General features: G+C 46.5%; 1 protein-coding gene across 1 annotated transcript; it reads right to left on the bottom strand.

Annotated features, from left to right (window-relative positions):
- Positions 1-7057: 7057 nt before the first annotated feature.
- On the bottom strand, positions 7058-20984 carry LOC115080022 (ganglioside GM2 activator-like). Its single transcript, XM_029584034.1, has 4 exons — positions 20686-20984; positions 17199-17348; positions 12701-12883; positions 7058-12133 (listed from the first exon to the last, which is right to left on the bottom strand). Exons 1-4 carry the CDS (start codon positions 20800-20802, stop codon positions 11957-11959), a joined length of 627 nt encoding a protein of 208 aa, XP_029439894.1. The 5' UTR covers positions 20803-20984; the 3' UTR covers positions 7058-11956.
- Between the last annotated feature and the right edge of the window lie 3 nt (positions 20985-20987).

Raw genomic sequence — 20987 nt, 5'->3', positions numbered from 1 at the left:
TTAAAGCTAAAAGAACAGCATTCAAAAAATACAAAAGATCCCAAAGGGAGGAGCACAAAGAAGAATATTTGTTTCAACTGAGGGAGACGAAGAAATTAATCAAGTTGGCAAAAAGTCAAGCGGAAGAGAGGATTGCCAAGGAGATAAAAAAATGGTGACAAAACATTTTTCAGATACATCAGCGAAAAGAGAAAGGTCCAAAGTGGTATAGTGAAATTGAAAGGTGGTAATGATCATTGTGTGGAGAGAGATGAAGAAATGGCAGAAATATTAAACGAATACTTCAGCTCTGTGTTCACTAAAGAAGACCCTGGAGAAGGACCATCTCTACACAACAAGAAACTGGAGGGAAGTGGAATAGATGAAAATCCTTTTACATTAGAAAATGTATGGGAAGAGCTAAAGAATCTGAAAGTGGACAAAGCTATGGGGCCTGATGGGATTCATCCAAGGATACTGAGGGAGCTCAGAGATGTTCTGGCGGGTCCGCTGTGTGACCTGTTCAATAGATCCCTAGAAACAGGAGTGGTACCAAGAGATTGGAGAAGAGCGGTGGTGGTCCCACTTCACAAGAGTGGGAACAGGGAGGAGGCTGGCAACTACAGACCGGTTAGCCTCACTTCGGTGGTGGGAAAAGTAATGGAGTCACTGCTGAAAGAGAGAATAGTGAACTATCTACAGTCAGGAGAATTAATGGACCAGAGGTAACATGGATTCACCAGGGGAAGATCCTGTCAGACAAATCTGATTGACTTTTTTGACTGGGTAACCAAGGAATTGGATCAAGGAAGAGCGCTCGATGTCATCTACTTGGATTTCAGCAAAGCTTTTGATACGGTTCCACACAGGAGACTGGTGAATAAAACGAGAAGCTTAGGAGTGAGGGCCGAGGTGGTGACCTGGATTGCAAATTGGTTGACGGACAGAAGACAATGTGTGATGGTAAACGGAACTTTCTCTGAAGAGAGAGCCGTTTTAAGTGGTGTACCGCAAGGATCGGTTTTGGGACCGGTCCTGTTCAATATCTTTGTGAGCGACATTGCGGACGGGATAGAAGGTAAGGTTTGTCTTTTTGCGGATGACACTAAGATCTGCAACAGAGTGGACACGCCGGAAGGAGTGGAGAGAATGAGACGGGATTTAGGGAAACTGGAGGAGTGGTCGAAGATATGGCAGCTGAGATTCAATGCCAAGAAGTGCAAAGTCATGCATATGGGGAGTGGAAATCCGAATGAACTGTATTCGATGGGGGGGGAAAGGCTGATGTGCACGGAGCAGGAGAGGGACCTTGGGGTGATAGTGTCTAATGATATGAAGTCTGCAAAACAATGTGACAAGGCGATAGCAAAAGCCAGAAGAATGCTGGGCTGCATAGAGAGAGGAATATCGAGTAAGAAAAGGGAAGTGATTATTCCCTTGTACAGGTCCTTGGTGAGGACTCACCTGGAGTACTGTGTTCAGTTCTGGAGGCCGTATCTACAAAGAGACAAAGACAAGATGGAAGCGGTACAGAGAAGGGCAACCAAGAAGGTGGAGGATCTTCATCGGATGACGTACGAGGAGAGATTGAAGAATCTAAATATGTACACCCTGGAGGAAAGGAGGAGCAGGGGTGATATGATTCAGACTTTCAGATACTTGATAAACTTTAATGATCCAAAGACAACGACAAACCTTTTCAGACGGAAAAAAATCAGCAGAACCAGAGGTCATGAGCTGAGGCTCCGGGGAGGAAGACTAAGAACCAATGTCAGGAAGTATTTCTTCACGGAAAGGGTGGTGGATGCCTGGAATGCCCTTCCGGAGGAAGTGGTGAAGTCTAAAACTGTGAAAGACTTCAAAGGGGCGTGGGATAAACACTGTGGATCCATCAAGTCTAGTGGGCATAAATATAGAGGAGGTGGTAAAACACTGCACGGAGCGGCAGTAGCCACAGAGGCATTCACGGAGCGGGATGCCAGTGGCCAGTAGTTGTTTCACCTTCAGGCAGCAAAATACTGCACGGAGCGGCAGTAGCCACAGAGGCATTCACGGAGCGGGATGCCAGTGGTTTGTGTTCCACCTTCACGGAGCGGAAGGTTGGAGGGCTGCCATCTCCAAAAAAACAAAAAACAAAAAAACAAAAACAAAAAAACAAACAAAACAGAGGTGGGTAAGAGTATGGGGCAGGGGTGTGGCCGTTTATTACAGCAGTTGCTACCCCAGATTGAGCTGGATGTTCATTGGGATGCGGATACGGCACTGCTATCTGCATTGGTGGGGGGGGTGGAAGGGAATTGGGGCCGGAGGGTGCTGGAAGCCAATAGTGAAGGGGGGGGGGGGGAAGATTAAAAAGAAAAAAAAATGGATAAACTGCGTAGCTTGCTGGGCAGACTGGATGGGCCGTTTGGTCTTCTTCTGCCGTCATTTCTATGTTTCTATGTTTCTATATGTTTCTATGATCTCAAAGAGGTGCTGGCAGGTCCGCTGAAAGACCTGTTCAATAGATTCTTGGAAACGGGAAGTGGTGCTGCAGGATTGGAGAAAGGCAGTGGTGGTCCTGCTCCACAAAAATGATAGCAGAGGGGAACCTGGAAACTATAAGCTGGTTAGCCTTAGCTCTGTGGTGGGAAAGCTAATGGAGACGCTTCTGCAATGCATTGGGTTGAATGAACCAAAACAGCATGGTTTTACCAGAGGAAGATCATGTCAGACATGTATGATTGACTTTTTTTGAGCGGGTGACTAGACAATTAGATCAAGGAAGAGCGCTTAATGTGATTTATCTGGATTTCAGCAAAGCTTTTGACACAGTCCCGCACAGGAGATCCATGAACAAATTGCAAAGGCTGGGAATGGATCCCAAGATGGTGGAATTGGTTGACTGATAAACGATAGTGAGTAGTTGTAAAGGGAACCTACTGTGAGGAAGGATGAGTGATGCCTCAGGGATCAGTTCTGGGACCGGTTCTGTTCAATATCTGTTGCGAGCTGAAGCCAGAAATAGTCAAACCCCCCCCCCCCCCCCCCCCACCCACTCACCTGGCCCCACCTAAGGAATGGCCCACAAAGGTACTTAACCCCTCAGGGAACTCTACAAATCTCTTCTGGTCTCTTCCTTCTTCTATTTTCTTTTCTTTTTTTTTTATTAACTACTCTCTCTGCAGGTTTGCACCTCTCCCATCTGCTGGAGACAGAGAAATACTGAGGGACTGCAGGTGGCGCTCTCAGTTATGTAGCGGTGCCTCAAAGTTTTGTTCTCTGCCTCCATCTGCTGGTAGGGATGCATAAACCCACTCATCTGGACTGATCTGGGCGGACGAACAGTAAAGGGAAATTAAACATCAAAACATGTTGACATCATTACACGAGCAGCACTCATACGCTCAGGAGTCATATCATCTCTTTATCAGTGAAAGAAGAAAATAAGCCATTGCTCTCACAGTTCTTCCTTATTACATTATTTTTTACTGTGTCACTGTGATATATTTCCTTTTCTTTCTTATGCAGAAATGAGTTTCCACTTCCTCTGTACTCTCTGTCTCTCTCCTTATAAATAACCTTCTCCACATATTTTGTTATTATAATACCATCTTAGGATTCCTCTTGAGGGGGCTCCACTATACTCTGGAACACATTTTGGCCTCTCCCAATTATTAATTAAAATTTTAATTACTAAATGTAAGGCAGGTGCAGAATTTGCTGTCCAGATTTTCTTGTTCAGACCTAAGGACATCACAGACCAGTGCTGGAGCTGACCGCCTCGGTGGAGAGCCACACCACTTTCACTTGAAACAGGAGTACCCCAAGGCTCGGCCCTATCGGCTACCCTATTTAATGTGTATATGTTACCATTATGCCAATTACTGTCAGATATGCAACTTAATTATTATATCTATAGACGATATTCAGATCGTCTTGCCAATCAATGATTACATCGAAAATACTTTCAAAATTGCCAAGATGTATTTAAACATTATTAGACTTATTAAAACAAATGAAATTAAGTCTTAACTGTGAAAAAACAGAAATGATGTTGTTGGAGAGTAAAATTTCATCAGTTGATCAAACTAAAATTTTCAATATGGAAAGTGTGTCCATCCCATTAGGAAATAAAATCAGAGATTTGGGCGTGTGGTTGGATCCTGAACTCACATTAAAAAAACACATCTCAACTAAGATAAAGGAAGGCTACTATAAGCTATCAATTCTGAGACACTTGAAACCATTACTACACCATGAAGAATTTAGAACTGTGCTACAAGCACTAATATTTACTAATATAGATTATTGCAATTCCTTACTGCTTGGCCTCCCAAAGTCTTCAATTAGACCACTGCAGGTTCTGCAAAATTCGGCCGCCAGGCTAATCTCTGGCACAAACAAAAGAGACCATATTACTCCCATCCTAGCTGCTCTGCACTGGCTACCAGTAGAATACAGAATTAAATTTAAGGCCTTATGCCTTTTACATAAAGCAATCTACGCAGAACAAGTAGACTGGATGAATGCAGTCATACACATACATACGCCACAACAAAATTTGCGTTCGGCTGGAAAGGAATTTCTTACTATTCCCTCTATTACTACAGCCAGACTTACTTCCGTCAGGGAAAGGGCTGTCTCATTGGCAGGTCCAGGTCTTTGGAATGCATTACCTACTGAATTAAGACTCCAGAGTGATGTGGAAGAGTTTAAGAAAGCATTGAAAGCTGGGCTATATGCACAAGCATTTCAAGTAGAAGGCAATTAGAAATTTACCATGTTATTTTATCAGTTATGTTTAACACTTTAGATTATTTAAAATTTTTAATATATTATTTTATTAGTTATGCACAAAGTTTAGTTCTTAATTAGAATTTTTTTTTTTAATTTATTCTTTATTAAATTTTTCAAATTATAATAACAAATCCTTCTTTGTCATACAGAAATTTAAGTGCTTTTACAATGAAATACGAAAGAAAACACAATTTAGTCATTTCCATTAGAGGTAACATTTTAACTCTTAGTTTTGCACTATCACATTATAGAGGACAATATTTTGGGGGGCGTGCAGAAATACAGAGGAGTAATCTATAAGGAAATTCTAATTCAAACAATAGCCAACCAAGAGTAGACATTCATAATTACTAACCCTCCATAGATGTTTCAACTGTCATTGGGCATTTAGAACTCAGGAATTCTCTCAACTGTGGTATATCAAAGAAAATATAAGTAGACCCACGCCAGCCTATAACACACTTACACGGGTATTTCACAATGAAACTTGCTCCCAAAGATAATACATTGGGTTTCATTTGAAGAAATGCCTTCCGTCTCACCTGGGTAGCTTTGGCAAGGTCAGGAAATATCCTTACCAAGTCCCCACAGAAAGGTACCCGTAAATTTTTGTAATAATTACGCATAATCAAATTTATATCTTCTTCTGAAATGAAAGTCACTAAAAGAGTCTCTCTTCTGGCGACCTCTATTTCTGATGCCTCTAAGTACTGCGTCAGATTGTCCATATTATCCAAAACACTTATTCTGGGTGTACTTTGCCTCTGAGAAAGATGTAATATCTTTTTTATCACAGGAATTTTCTCCTGGGGGATTTTTAAAAATTCTCCCAGGTATTTCTTAATTGTTACTAGGCATTGTTCATCCTTTATCACCGGGAAATTTAATAAACGAAGGTTCAAATGTCTGAGAGAGTTTTCAAGAAACTCCATTTTACGTAATGTAGCAAGCCTTTCCCTAGAGAATGCTGCTGAAACTTCTTTTAAATCTTTGACCTCCGACTCAATCCTTTGGATAGCGGATCCTTGTTCCTGTAATATTTGCTGATGGTCGTGGGCTACAATATCCAATTTGGCAGAAACTCCTTGTAACTTATGAGATTGCTCCTGTATCTTAATGTCCATTCCAGCCATAAGCTCCCATAGGGAGTCTAAAGTCACAATTGCAGGTTTTTCAATCCGGTGAGCGTTCTGACTCACCCCATTAGCTCTAGAAGTCGAATCCACTCTCTCAGCTACCTCCGCCATTCTTCCACCTTCTCCAACTGCTCCATTCAGCTTTATGGGGGTTGATGTCGTCGCTACCCCAGAGCTAACTCCTTCGGCTCCCACCGACTGGTCTCCTCCAACCGAGTTTCCTCGGGGTTCACCAGTAGCTTCAGGAGATTCTGGGGAGGAAGCTTGCTGCGCATGTTTCGGGTTCGGCAGGCTTAGAGATATCTCTCCCGGTGAAATGGGCTCTCCTCTAACCCCTCCACTTGCGGGAGCCGCCGCCTGCGCCACTGATGTCGCGTACTCCCGGATTAACCTCTGGTCGGAAGGTAGGGAGGGTTCGGATGGGTATACCCTCACCTTACCTTTTCTTTTGTGGGGCATTTTCCAAGAAAAGTGGCAATAGTAACAAAAGTAACTCAGAATCGATCAGAGCGTCCGGGAGCTGCTACCTCTTAGTCGGCCATCTTGGTTACGCCCCCCTTAATTAGAATTTTTACTGTGTATTTAACTTTGTTAGTTCTAGGATTTTATGATTGTTTTCCTTGTTTTTATGAATTGTATTTTATGTTGAATTTATTGTAAAGAAACATTGTAAACCGGTGTAAAGGTTTATACCAACATTGGTCTAGAAAAATCAGGAAATAAATAAATAAACACCACCAAAATCCAGCAATAACCCTAAAAAAATCTGCAAAATTCACTCAAAAAAACCCCAAAAAACACTACATGCCATTTGTTGAATCATGCAGTACTCACAGAGACCAGCACTGTCAGAATATCCATCCACGCAACTCCAGTGCCAGTCAATGTAAGTGTTATAGGGGTCTACAAACATACTGTATCTCTTTATTTCACATGCCTGGCAGTTGTTGTGACCACTGATTTTCTTGCTCACCATGTGAGTACTGGAATTTCCTTGGGATTCTTGTTACATCCATAGATGGCAGGGTGCACAAGGAGCAATCGGGCCAGTTCAGGTGAGAGAAAAAGGAGTGCGTTTGGTGATCCTTGCTGAGTCTCACGCAAAAGACGAAGAAACAAAAACACAGACAGAATCCCAGAGCAGCAAACTCTCAACACGTGTGTTGAAGTAAAAAGGTTTATTAAAAGCTAAGTGACTACCCCACCCCAAAACATCTCTACTCTGATTACAGTTAATCACAAAATCATATAGAATCATGGTAACAAAACAGTAAGAGGTGCGTAATAAAGCCTAAATTTTCTAAAAGAAAAGCAAGCTCAGCAGAACAAACATAACTTGGCCTTTCAATCTGTAATTAATCATTTACATTTTATTTCAATTGTTCATGAAAGGTAAGGAATAATTGAACATGCAGGCTTTTAGACTTAAGCATGAGAATTTCAATACTGACCTATAGGATCTGTACTCCTCGCTATTTCACTAATAGGATGTCCACCTCTCCTTGTCACTCTTCTTCAATACTAAATTGCAGTGCCACTGCTGTTCCGATTCTGCCTGAGAGTTCTGAAAATGTACCTTGCTTATCGTCCTGCCAGACCAGTGAGCTATGTCCCCTCCTACCAAGCGCTGGAAGCAGAGATCTTATAAACTGATTACCTGAAATAGCCTAGTGCAGTAGGGGGAATACTCAGTGGTTCTCTGCCTCCAGCAGATGGGATTGGCGACTGCTCTGGTGCAGCAGGAATTAGGCTCCTAGGGAGACAGACTCTTGGGGGCTGTTCTCCCTCGGTCGAGCCAGGACCGAGTGAGGGATTATGGAGATGACTGCAGGTTTTGGCCATGCTTCTTCCCACAGGGAACCAGCCTAGGGACTCTTGCTGTTCAAAAAAATCATTTTTTAACTGAATTTTTGTTTTTTAGGAGAGGTTACACATAGGTGTTAGCTTTGGTAATAGTCTACTGAGGATTCCTTCTACTGCACCAGATTATATAAGGTAGTCAGCTTTAAAGATTGATCTCTGCCTCCATCTGCTGATAGGAGGGGAACATAACTCACTTGTCTGGACTGGTCTGGCAGGACTCAAGGAAAGAAAAGTCAAATTTCACCTTAGTTCTGGCCTGCAATTCTACTTCCTTTTCTAGTCCTTGGCCCACATTCATACCATTGCATCTTAAACCTGATTTGCAGCACTCCTCCTTAGTCCAGTTCTGAACCCCTCTTACTTATTAAATGGAATATCCAAGGGCTTTGCTGACACCCAAGACATTCATTTCATTTGGAACTTCAGACTGAAACCAGATTTCTGTTCTAAATACCACACCACCAGAGCCCAGGTCATTACCTTTCCATCCATCTTCCCAGTTTTTCTAGCCGCCTCTAACCTTAAGAACATAAGTGTCGTGCTAGGTCAGCAGATGGTCTCCAGCAATGGCCAGTCTGAGTCACTTGGCAGATCTTAATGGGGAGATCCAGTCCCCGTTGCTCAGGCCCACTTGATGACAAACTTTACAAGTTTGCATTTTCTCTGCGCTCTGGGGAAAGGTACGGGGCATAATCAGAATTTTGCGTACAAGGATTTATGCATGAATTAAAGAAGCACAGATGTTGCACATAGATTTGGCACAGAAAGGCCCAGTATAGTGTGTTTGATCTTGCTAAGGAAAACAAAACCAAACCTGTGTTACCCAACGGTATCTCCCCTATTATTGCAAAACTAGGCTTTTGTTACTTCCCCCCCTGTAGTGCGGACATGTGAGGTCATGTTAATGCATTGTAAACCATGTTACTGCAACATAGCCCTACAACATTACCAGTGTGGTGCGCATTATTGCCAAGTTTCTCAATGTGTATCATTATTAGGGCTAGGCTTGCTGTTAATATCAAAACTGCCCAGGTACCAGCATTATCACTAGCGTTAAATGTCAAGTACATTAGTGTGCCCGGTCCTAACCAGTATCATGCTTCTGGAGACTTGGATGTCCCAGCCAGAAATGACGACAGAGAGCCAAGCAGACATCCCACATTGGAGACACCTTTTATCTACTGAAAGAGGCCGAAAATGTGAGAACCACACAGGCAGCAAACAAGAAGAAGCAAGAAACCTGCCAGCACTGAGAAAAGAACCTCAGCCAAAGGAAATACTTGTTCTGCGAAAAGGGGAATCCCGGTGCATCAGTACCTGCCTGCGGCTCTGCATTGCTGGTGTTGACTGCTTCATGGTCTGTGGTTAGACCGGAGCCTCAATGGAACGGTTAAAGTCAGACTTCAGCAAGAGCTGGCGGGAATGTCCGCTACGTTAAAATGCCTCGCCGCCGGGGTGGACGGCGCTCATAGGGCCACGCAGGAAACGACGTTCTTTACCTCCGGAATCACTGGGGGGGGGGGGGGTTCTTCCATCGCTGCACTGCCCTCTGATTCCTTTGCACTGCCTGGGCAACTGTGCAGGCTCCTGGGCAGGACCCAGTAGGAGGAGAAAGTGAGGGAAACCACTTAACTCAAGGGCTTCTCAAAATCCTGCCCTGGTGAGCACACAGCCAGTCGGGTATTCAGGATACCTGCAAGGGTACTTGCCAGGTTCTTATGGCCTGGATTGGCCACTGTTGGAAACAGGATGCTGGGCTTGATGGACCCTTGGTCTGACCCAGTATGGCATTTTCTTATGTTCTTAATACACAGGAGATACATTTGCATAGCATGGAGAACCAGTATATGCACATTTATCTCATGCATGTTCACTGTAGATATCCTGAAAACCCGACTGGCTGTGGGGGGTCACCGGGTCAGGTTTGGGAAGCCCCAGCTTAGTTCCTGGTGCAATCTCCCCATGCGATCCATGGACAGAAAGAGCCATCACCTAGTTACACGGCCGGTGAAACCCAAAGAAGACCAGAGGTCCGTTGAGCCTCACCTTCTTCTGATTAACACAAAGCAAGGGCTGATGGGCAATCTTGGGGGAGGGGGAGGGGAAAGGAAGCAAAATAAAAAGTCGTGCGCATCGCTAAAAATTAAAAAAAAAACAAAAAAAACCCCCTTCTCCAGGGCCTACTGTGGGGGTCCACGTCGGAGGCTGGCTCAGCATTTCCCCCCATCTGCTCTCTTTTTCCCTCCCAAAACCCTTGTGATTTAAATAAGATTCATATTTTCTCTCTTTTTCCCTGAGCGCACGGACACCTGCAGTGGAGCATTTCAACAAAACCGAATGTCAGCTGAGCTAGAGAGAGGGTTAGTCATAGAAGATTTGATCAACAAGGCGTTCAAGGGTGGAATTGGAATTGCACTCTTAAAATTCCTGGACCCTTTCTTGTTGCTGCAGCGAAATTTAGAAAAAGGACAAGAAATGCGTGCACAGTTTCATCTGTAAGAACACTGCTTTTGGCTGCTAAAACAAGCAACGTGAGCTTTTTTTGGGGGGGGGGGGGGGGAGGAAGGAAGTGGAATTACTCGGAAGGCTGGAATGCAGCTGCGGGGTAAGGGAATTTGTCACCTCTAAAGGACATGTCACGTGCAGTCCTGCATGAAATCGCAGTGGCCAGACTATAAACAGAAGGAACCTCTGCAACCTTGCGGGGAATACCTGACCCTGTTAAAAAAAAAACAAAAAAAAACCCACCACTCCAAGGTTCAGGCCAATGCAATATCGGCGCGTAGAAAGCGGGCGCTCAATGCTAAGTGCCTGCATTCCTAACGCACGCCCAACCACCTCCCCTGGACACCCGATGTCATATTTAAATGACCTGCCGCGCTAAAAAGGACGAGCTAGGGAAAACGTGCGTCCCTAACGCGCCCTTGACCTTGGACGCCCAAGAGACATGGCTGGGTGCCCAGTGGCTCACCTGCCCTAAGCTCCCTACCCCCTCCCCCCCCCCCCCCCAAAGGTCTGGCCCGATGGACTAAGTGGTCTGGGTCGGACCTGGGGGTCCAGTACCTGAATTTGGCAATCGGAGGGCCTTAGGAGGAAACCGCCCTTCCCAGACTGCAAATCTCAGGAACCCCAGGAACCAGTGAAAAGGACCAATCGGGAACAGCCCTGCGGGAGGAGCATCTCTGGCAGGCGTTCCTGGCCGGGAGGGAGGAGATTTGCAGTCTGGCAAGGGCGGTTTTCAGAAGGTCCTCAGATTCCAAATTCAGGTACTGGACCCCCCCACACCCGGGTCTGACCTGGACCGTTTGGCCCATCAGGCCAAAGCTTGGGGTTGGTCAGACCATTTAAAAAAAAAAATGTTTTTTGACCTAACTCCTTTTTGTTCCTCTGACTTAATATCGCCATGAGATTAAGTTGGAAGAAGTACAGAGAAGCAAGATTTTCTGCTTTCCTGTACACCTTTTGGGCTCCTCCATATTAACGCCTGCTCGGGGCAGGCATTCATTTTAGTGAGTAAGAATGTGTGCGTGTCAGGCTCTTGTTGGTTTTCTTTTTTGCTGTGGAGGAATAGCTAATAGTGACCATCAACACAAACTTACATTTGATGAGCGCTATTAGCTACGCGTGCGATTGGACATGCGTTTTGGACGTGCTGTAACCCATTTTGCCTCAGGGGTTATAGACTTACGTCCAAAGTGTGCGTCCAGTCGCATGCTGAGCCGTACTGCGTCGGCCTGATCGAGATGGAAGTTCAGAGGCTCTGTTCATTCTGCCCTTTCCTGCCTCAACAGCCCGCAGCCCCTCCACATAATCGCCAGTTTTAGCACCGGAAATAAAACTTGGCTGGACAAATAGGTATTTAGCTACCGGTGCCATTCCGTACTAAAAGGGTTTCTGCAAGAAATGTTTATGACCCACTTCGGTCCATCAGGTTTATAGGGCTTCCTGCTTTATCAAATGGACCCAGTGCTGCAAAAAAAACGGAAAAAGTACATGGAGGAACAGGAGGGGGAGATGAGATTCCTTGGCGTGATGCCAAGTTCAGACAGAAACTAATAAGACTTATTATTGCTTGCTGCAGATTTCAAGAAACATTAAGATGATCTCAGCTGCCGGTGCAAGAGGAAAAGAGACTGGAAATGCTGCTTGTGATGTGAAGGTCGCTCCTGTTCGGCTGCCCCGGCTGCTTCTCCTCGCCTCTATTTCAACCAGTGCCAGCCGGAAGCCGACTGGAGGGAAAAGCTGATCTTGGCGCAGCCCACCTCCTTATCCTCGCTGCTCATGGTCCCGGTGAGGCGGTAATCGCCATTGGTAGCCCAGGAGGGCAGACTCACATCAGGCACTTGGATGGTGCTCTCTGGTAAGGTGTAGACACCCTGAACATAAAATGGAAAACAGTTTTCAGTAACAGCAGCAAAGAGTTGACCCAAACAAGCAGCAAGCGGGGCCAAACCCCTCCGAGGCACAGCCGTAATGGATCTAAATGTACAGAGAGGAGCAAGATATGAAGGTTACCCCCGAGGGCCACCAGTGCCACATGGACTCCTGTGGCCTCATCCCAGCAGAGACTCTGAGAGTTACTCACAAGTTCCTTCATCGCCCCGTTTACCTGATCCAGATACCCTGCACTCAGAGTCAGAAGTATGGCATGTGGTACCCCATCTGACAGGTGGGCATACTTCTGGACTGCCAGCAGGATACCAAACTTTCCATGCCAGGCACAGCCAAACATAAGAATATAAGAAGTGGCATGCTGGGTGATACCAGGCTTCACCAAATCTAGCATCCTACCTCCAGTCCGACTGTGTGTTCTTAAGCATGGAGTTCTACCAAAAATCAAATCATTCAGTCCCATCACAGCTCTCCTATGCACCCAGCGGTTTCCCCGTCTCTGCCCCCTGCTACTTTCTCTTCTGTTGCTGCTCAGGCAGGACTATACTTACTGCTTGGAAGGGGCAGTGGCATGGGATGCCACAGCTCGCTAGCGGCTCTGGGCATGGCTCTCCTGGGGGGAACAAGGAGTCTAGAATTCCACAGACATCATCGTAAGTGCAGGATCCAATGTTATCCACGCAGGGAATGTCCACCCACAAGCCCAAGACATGTTTCTGCATTTTTATGGCAAGCTGGTGGAGACACAAATAGATACTGTGAGATTGCAGACACGTTCCAGATCAAGAAAAGAATGAAGAGAGGCCGGTGATGTCAATGCAGGGTAATGAATCTCAGCTTCATCCTACGACCCTGCCGCTATAGGATGCAGACGTGGGTATATTTTAGCTGCTGAAAGGAAGAAGCTTTGTGGCTCCTCGGTGTGCAGAGGCATTGGATTAAGTTCTGCGGCCAAGCATGGCTGGCAACATATTAGGCTTAGTGGTGCCGGACTGCAGAGTACAGGAAGCCCGGCTACAAGCCAAGCTATTGCTGAATTTTGTTGCATTTTCCCAAAAAGTGCTTATGCCAACCGCTGGGACAGAGGTGGGCTGCACCACCCCCACGGCAGGATGGCGACTGCTTCAAAAAGCGACTGCGCGCCAACCTGCGTGAAATGATGTTCTGAACTACGAGCACACGCCTTGCTGCTAAGATGTAACAGGAGGCAGGCGCTGGGTTTCTTTCCGCTGCTCTCTCTGGCAGGCGGAGGACTTTCGGCCTTGCAGACGTGGCCATTTAGAAAGAGCTGGAGTTTTTGCATTCTGGCCTGTCCTTGAGATTTATGTTTCTCTCTAGCTAAAGCTATTTTTCCCTGTTTGGAACACAACACCGACGTGGACTGTTTATTTTTCAGAGCGATTCCCTTTGGTGTCCTACAGGTCTATCCCGTCCCCATCACAAACTCCACTTTTCCCGACCCTGTGAGCACTCGGTACTCAGCAGGGCTTGAACACGTGACCCCCTTTTCCTTGGAGGGGAGGTTTGTTTATTTATTTATTTATTTGTGTTTTTCTATACCGGCATTCACGGCAATTCGTATCATGTCGGTTTACATAAAACAAGGTGTGAGCAATACATTATAACGTACATAACTAAAACATAAGAGTATACATTACAAAAGTATAACAAGTGCATGGAAGAAAAAAGTTACAATAAAACAGGGGTTATTCTAACTGGTTTACATTTAGTTTTGCAGTGATGTCACGTGCAGGGCTCTGACCACTGTGCCTGATCAGAGCCAGAGGAAGTGCGAATTCTGCTTCCAGCAAAAAGAGAACAAACACTGCCCCATCTATATCTGATTACTGCAGGGAGCAGGCGGCCGGCTGAGATGGACAAGACACAGACTGGCATAGAATTAACTTTGTGGCACTTAAACCAGTCTGTATACATGGGAGCCAGCCTGGGCACTTGACCTGGTAAAAGGCAATGCATTTTATGATAATGAAAGCAGAATCGGATGGAAAACTGCACTGGGCTTTTCTTCTTGGGTATTAGCAAAGCCGTTCAGCAGTCTTTACAGTCAGGAGGAGACATGAGACTGTGAGTCAGAAAAAAAGGCCTGTGAGCAGAGTTCAGAGCTTCGGGTAAGTCAGCCTCACTTCCCTATGCCATTGGCACCGGGCTGACATTAAAGCGGCTTGCCTTGCTCTGGCTTCCCAGCTCCAGGAGCAGGGGCTGTCTCTTCTGTGTAACGGTGCAGCACTGCGCATGTTTTGCTTAAGGGGGCTGCTCAAACCGGTCCTGGGGGGGCCCCTAATGAATATGCATGAGGTAGGAGGCGGTGCATGCAAAATGTTTCTCATGCATATTCATTAGAGATATCTGAAAACCCAACTGGCTGGCTGGGGGGGGTGTCCCCAGGACCGGTTTGAGCACCCCTTAACCAAACGGGCGCGGCGCCATGCCCAGAGCCGAGCCCTGCTGCTGCAGCGGCTCTAGGTAAATAAGTGGCAGTAATATTAGACCTAGCCCGTGGTGGAGGGTCCTTAAAAGAAGAGAATGGGGGGGGGGGGGGGGGGGCCATGGCAAGGGTTAGGGGAAAGTGGATTCGAACAGCATCCAACGAGGGCCCTGACTTGTACGCTCTGGGAAACCGATAAGCATGGGGGTTAACCTGCACAGTGCAGCAGATCCTGGCAGAAGCTTGCTGGGCAGGCTGAGTGGATCATTTGGTCCTTTTCTGCCATCATTACTATGTTTCATTTCTATAAATATAACATTATTATAAAAAGAAAGAATGGAATCACATTTTGCATATCTTGGACTGATCTCCTCATTTACCATTGGCTCAAGAATTGATCCAGAACTATCAAAACATATTGAATAAGTACACATTTGCAAATCATAGAACGGGTCTTCAATAAACGGTCAATTCAAACGTGTGAAAACTAACAAGAGAGGCAGCAGCTCTCCTCTCCTCCGAAAATCTAAATGTGCACATTTAAACTGGAAAGAAACGCCCCCACAATGCTTCAAATGAAAAAAAAAAATGTCTGAAATCTGACTCCAGCTCCACAGACCACATTAGCCCAGTCCCTCTCAGTTCAAAGCCCTCTGCATCCCCTTCAAGTCCCTGAACAGCCCAGGGCCCACGTTATCTCCTTCCAAACCTTCTGACAAGCTAAAAGATCGGAAAGCAGAGTTGCTCACCTGTAACAGGTGTTCTCAGAGGCCAGCAGGATGGGAGCTCTCACACGTGGGTGACATCATCAGAGGGAGCCCCGATGCGGAACACTTATGTCAGCGATTCTAGAACTTTGCCCGGGCGCACTGAGCACGCCCCACATTCAGTATCAGATTCTCCACCAGCCTTCCACATTCCGTTGGATATAATCAGGGCTTTGAGAGCTCTTAATCTGTTCTAGAGTCAACTGTATTGTCGAACAATTTTCAAAGCTACGCAAATTGTACGGGCAACTTTCCCTTGAAAATTGCTAGGACCCCCAGAGATACACAACCTTTTTCTGCGGGTTCTTTTACCTCTGAAAGAACACTCCTTTCAGGTAAAAGTGCGAGTGTCGTTCCTCCCCCCCCACATCTCTGTTCATGGTGGGCAATTCTCAGAGAGCCAACTCACCAGGATAAATGGCTTTTGAGAACTGCCTGAGTGCCCTCCCTCCCGATGGAGTCTCAGAAGCCAGCAAGCAAGGTGCAGAGCTCTGGAGCACAGGCTGCCCGCTAACTCCAGACTATTCTGAGCCAGCCGTGCAGGTAGCGCTGGTAAAAACAGAGGGGCCGACGCAATAAATTGCGCTCAGCCTAGCGCACAGCTTAATGAGTGATCTGATGCAAAAAAGGGATTCGTGCATCCAAAGCGCGCGTCCCAACTCAGGCACAGCTAATAGCACTCATCATATGTAAATGGAATGTAGATGAGGCTATTAGCTATTAACACCCTTGTTAATTTAACGCTGGCCCCAGAGCTGGCATTGTCAATACCGCGAGTCAAGGGCCCAGTAGCCAAGCAGCTATTTTCTGCTTCCTCCTACTGTCTGCACAGCAAGTTCCCCATACAGATCAGCAGCTGCAGGAGGAACTAAACCTTGATCGGACTAGACGCACACACGCACTCTCACCTGGTGAGTTTTTTATTTTTTTTCTTCGTATTTTATTTTATATCAAACAGCAGTTTAAAACAAATCAGTCCCAAGAGACTTTGGAGGTGAGCATCCTTCTTCCCTTGCTACCCAGGGGAGCCAGAAGTCGGCAGGATCCGGGACTTTAAAACTCGCCCCAACTTCCAGAGCCGGGAGGAGAGTAGGTATCTGCCTCGCCTTTGCTTGTTTGCAGAAAGCCCGGCAGTAGCACACTAACCCGCGCACAGCCGCGTCTCCTGAGCGCCCAATGCTTCGCAGCTCTAGGGACGAACAATTTCCCCTAGCGCATCCTTTTTAATGCTGCAGCTCGTTTGATTATTGCATCGGGTGCCCAGGAGAGGTGGCTGTGTGCGCATTAGTAAAACAGGCGCTCGATACGAGCACCCATTTTACTGTGCAGTCATATTGCATCGGCCCCAGAGTTACCTTTCCTACAATGCTGAGAACACATCCATGAGGGTTTGTTGGTAGCTCTGCATCTTAGACCCAGCTGCTTTCCATTTTGCTACATTCACCAAGGTTGTCAGCTCCTGAGGCTCTTTCTTGTGTGTCCGAGTCTACAAGCAAAATCAGCAGACCCTCAGGAGGATCCTCCTGACAATCAACAGGAGGTTGTGGCGCATCTAATTCTCAATGTGAGTCCTGTCTCCCGAATCTGGGTCAGCTCTAAAAGTTTCCAGAAAACACAGACGGCGATGCTAAAAATTTGCAAATAACAAAAACCTACAACCTAGTGATCCAGCAAAGACTTCGCTCTGGTCGCACCCCCATAATCTTGCCTGCATTCTAATGAGAAAGTGAAACAAGAAATCAATAAATTCTGACCCTCCAAGAGTTTTGAAGGCCCCGGAATGCAGAAACCTTTCAGGCCAGATGTTCCTGCTCCCAGTGGCTGCTGCGTACTTACTTTCACAGGTGTGATGAGGGGCACGGAAGTGTTCCCTTCTACAGCCACATTCAGCTCTCCCGGAATAGTGATTGGGTCTGGAGTCAGTGACAGACTGCAAATTTTTCCAGGGAATGTCCCCTCACAGTTGGACCAAGAAAAGGCGCTGACCTACAGGAACAGAAGGAGAGAAACGTGAGCTTTGAGGGCAGGTAAGGATCCTGAGACCCTGCGAAGCACAAATAGGAACACTGTAAAGCCCTGATAACCACTTGATAATTGTTAATATTTTATTTTATTTATTTATTTAAGGGTTTTTATATACCGCGGCACGTTAGGAAACATCACCTCGGTTTACAATGAACATTAAATTAGCAACAAGCTTTACAATCCAATAGCTATAGAATGGACCATAACGGATAAAATTAAAACTATAAAATAATTAACATCAAATAATCTATTGGAAAAGCATTTAGCAGGTAGGTAAAATAACTTTAAACATATTTACAAATTGGGAACATATAACAGGAAATATAGATTACTTTTGAGATAGGAATTAATTGACAGATTAGAGGATTAAAAGGTCTTTATATTAGAGAGAGTCATGCAAGTATATGGGTCAAAGAATGTGTTTAGTGTTACTGAACAGAATCTGATTGGTATGGATAGGTAATGTTGTATATGTGTCATATAAACAGTATTATCTGAGGGGAAGTGTTCATACATTGTAGGCTTGTTTAAACAGCCAGGTTTTCAGGTTCTGTTTAAATTTCTTGTGGCAGGGTTCCTGGCGCAGATCTGTGGGCATTTTGTTCCATATGTTGATTCCAGCTATCGTGAATGATCCTTCTCTTGTTGAAACATATTTTATATGTTTGAGCGTAGAAATAGAGCGTTTAGCCTGGTGCATTTTTCTTATTGGTCTGTCTGATGTATGGAAAGTAAAATGATCAGAGAACCCATGCATATCTTGGTTATATAATGACTTGTGTATAAGGATAAGCACTTTGAATAATATCCTAGATGCAATCGGAAGCCAGTGGAGGAATTGTAGAGCTGGAGTAATGTGTTCACGGCGGTGCGTGTTGGTAAGCAAGCTTGCAGCTGCATTTTGTAGCATCTGTAGAGGTTGTAGTGAGTTATTTGGGAGACCTAGTAAGATGGAATTGCAGTAGTCCAATTTAGACAATACAGTAGCTTGTAGTACTGTCCGGAAGTCATGTGGATGTAGGAGGGGTTTGATCCTTTTCAATGTATGAAGTTTATAGAAACCATTTTTGATGGTGGAATAAAGAAGGAACTTAAGAAACATCATAAAGTTTGTTAAATCCACAGATGTCCTGCATGTGCAAGACTTTTGTGTACAGCGAGCAGCTTGAGAGTGGGTGGGGAGACGTTTGGCATGATTTATTCTCCACTTTTCGGGACTGTAATCACTAAACTCCACTCTCATGTGAGTACCCAGATTGTGGGTGGGGTCTGCAAATGCCCACAGCCCCATCTGTAGGGGAAACCAGTTCCTCTTTCTGGTGAAATTAAGTTCCCCAGAATTAAATACAGCAAACGTTGTATCACTTACCTCCAAAAGAAGAGTCCTTTCCTCTATTACGAATAAAATACCTAAAGCAGCATAAACTCTCCAATATTTACTGTCTCCTGGGTCTTAGCAACACAGACGACAGACAAGAAGCACCAACCAAGCACCCACTCTGCCCATTTATTCCTGCCCCCACCGCTAAAGAAAGATCCCAGCTGCCAGCAGGGCCGGTGCTTCCATTAGGGCAAATTAGGCGATTGCTGAGAGCGTCAAAATGTTGGGGGTGGCTAAAATTCCCCCAGCGTAAGATCTTGGGGGGGGGGGGGGGGGGGTTGTGCCAGCACCAGACCCACTACAGAAGGGAAGTGTCGTGCTGGATCCTCTGCCACTGGCAGGAGGGAGCATTGTGGGGAGTTACAGCCGCTAGGAAAGTTAGGGGGGAGGAGGGGTGTTCCTGACCAAAGGTTTGCCAAAGACGCCAAATTGTCTTGCACTGGCCCTGGCTGCCAGCCAGAAAGCGTGGCCACTTGTAAGATAGCGCTGTCCTGTCCAGGAAAGGGTTTGTCATCTTCCTCATCTGTGTTGGGTTTTCTGGTTCACTTTTCAGCTGTTTGTCACTTGGCAATGAAGAGGTCCTCGTTCAGACTCAGTCCGGCTAGCAAAGTTATGGACTGCAGCCGGCCAGCTTACAGTTAGATGGGTAACCATAGCCGCCTACCTTTAGAGCTGCTCTTTGGCCCGACTTTGGCTAAGTCATCCGGCTAGCTTTGAATATCAGAGTTAGTCGGCTAACTCGACTCCTCCCAGTTACGCCCCTGGAGCGCCCCTGACTTAGCTGGCAGGTTATCTTATTAACCGGCTAGAATTGAGCTGGGTGAGTGCCCAAGTATTCATTTAGCAGCCTAACTTCTGAATTAGCCATATAAATGCTTTTGAATAAGGACCTTGAAACGTTTATCATACTGTGCTCTAGGGAGGATGTGATGTGATGTGAAACTAGGAACTGCGAGGAACTGAAACTTCTGGGGTTACTTTGTTTTTTTATTAAAATATAAAATGCAGCTTCACAGAGCGAATGTTTCCTTGTCTCCTGTAACTCTCCCACCCAAACTCCACTTTCCCAGCTAAGAGGCTTTCTAGAGAGGGAGAGATTAAAAGCAGGGCTCCATTTAAATTAGTTTACTGGGCTTCAACAACAGAGCAGGCAGGGGGGTGGGAGCCCTGCATCTTCTGCCCTCTCCCAGTGACTCCTGGAGGGCCGGGCCACCCGTGGGAAGTTTGTGAGGTAGCAGCCACTTGTGGTCCAGCCTCCGACAGTGACAAGCGGCCTTGGAAGAACTGAGAGAAGCCTGAAAGATCAAAGCCCAGTTCATAGCACAGAGCTCCCTTTTGTTATAATTATTACTATTTCTACCTCCCATGTTCTTCCCACCTGTTTTCCAAGGGCAAATGCACAGGCAAACTGGGTCCCTTTGCCATTTAGAGCTGAAAGGGACCTTTCCTGGGAGACCTGACTCTTCTGTGTGGTTCCAGTGCCAAAATGTGTCAGCCTTAAAAAAAACTGGCAGGTATCATCCCAGGCCCCTGTGGGGCATCTGAGCTGGGTGATGTGAGCCACCTCCATAGACAGGAGACTGGGGCAGGGGGGCTGCAAGGATGTGTTCCTGTCCCGTACTGCCCTCCCCTAAAGGAGTGAGGCACAGCTGACAAAAGGAGAGCCTGGAGGTTAGAAGCCCAGCAACTGAGACAGCAATCCCGCCGGGGCAAGGCACTTTGCTTCCTGTGGCCCTCCACCTTAGGTTGTAAGCTCTTCGGGACAGGGAGTTTTCCTATTGGCGCTATAAAAGGATCACCACCCCTCAGCTGCAGGAGTGCCAGCCTTTTGGCTGGGGGGGTGGAGAGTCCGGCCGTGGAGGGGCAGCTTTCCCTGCCGCAGCCTGCGTTGCACGGGGAGATGGCTGCCATGCTTACCCGGCTCAGCCTCCAGGAGTGCGGGTCGTTGTAGACCGGCAGCAGCCGCATCGCCGCCTCCGAGACGGGGAAGGCCAGCAGGGCACAGAGGGCCAGGGACGCGATCGGCGCTGCCATTTCCTCCGCGGCGAAGACTGAAGGCGCTGGGCGGGCCGGGTCCTCTCCTCTCTCTCTCTGAGGCGCGAGGTTTCCCTCTGCTTATCGGCCCGGCCGCGATAAGGAAGTGGGGAGGAGGGAGGGAGGGAGGGGACCTGCATGCGGCGCCCCCGCAGCCTCCCCGCCTCCTGCCGGCCCGGGCTCGC

The sequence above is a fragment of the Rhinatrema bivittatum genome, chromosome 18, assembly GCF_901001135.1.
Source record: "Rhinatrema bivittatum chromosome 18, aRhiBiv1.1, whole genome shotgun sequence".
In the NCBI taxonomy this organism is placed as follows: domain Eukaryota; kingdom Metazoa; phylum Chordata; class Amphibia; order Gymnophiona; family Rhinatrematidae; genus Rhinatrema; species Rhinatrema bivittatum.
The sequence above is the reverse complement of the archived record's forward strand: the minus strand, read 5'-3'. Positions and strand labels throughout refer to the sequence as shown.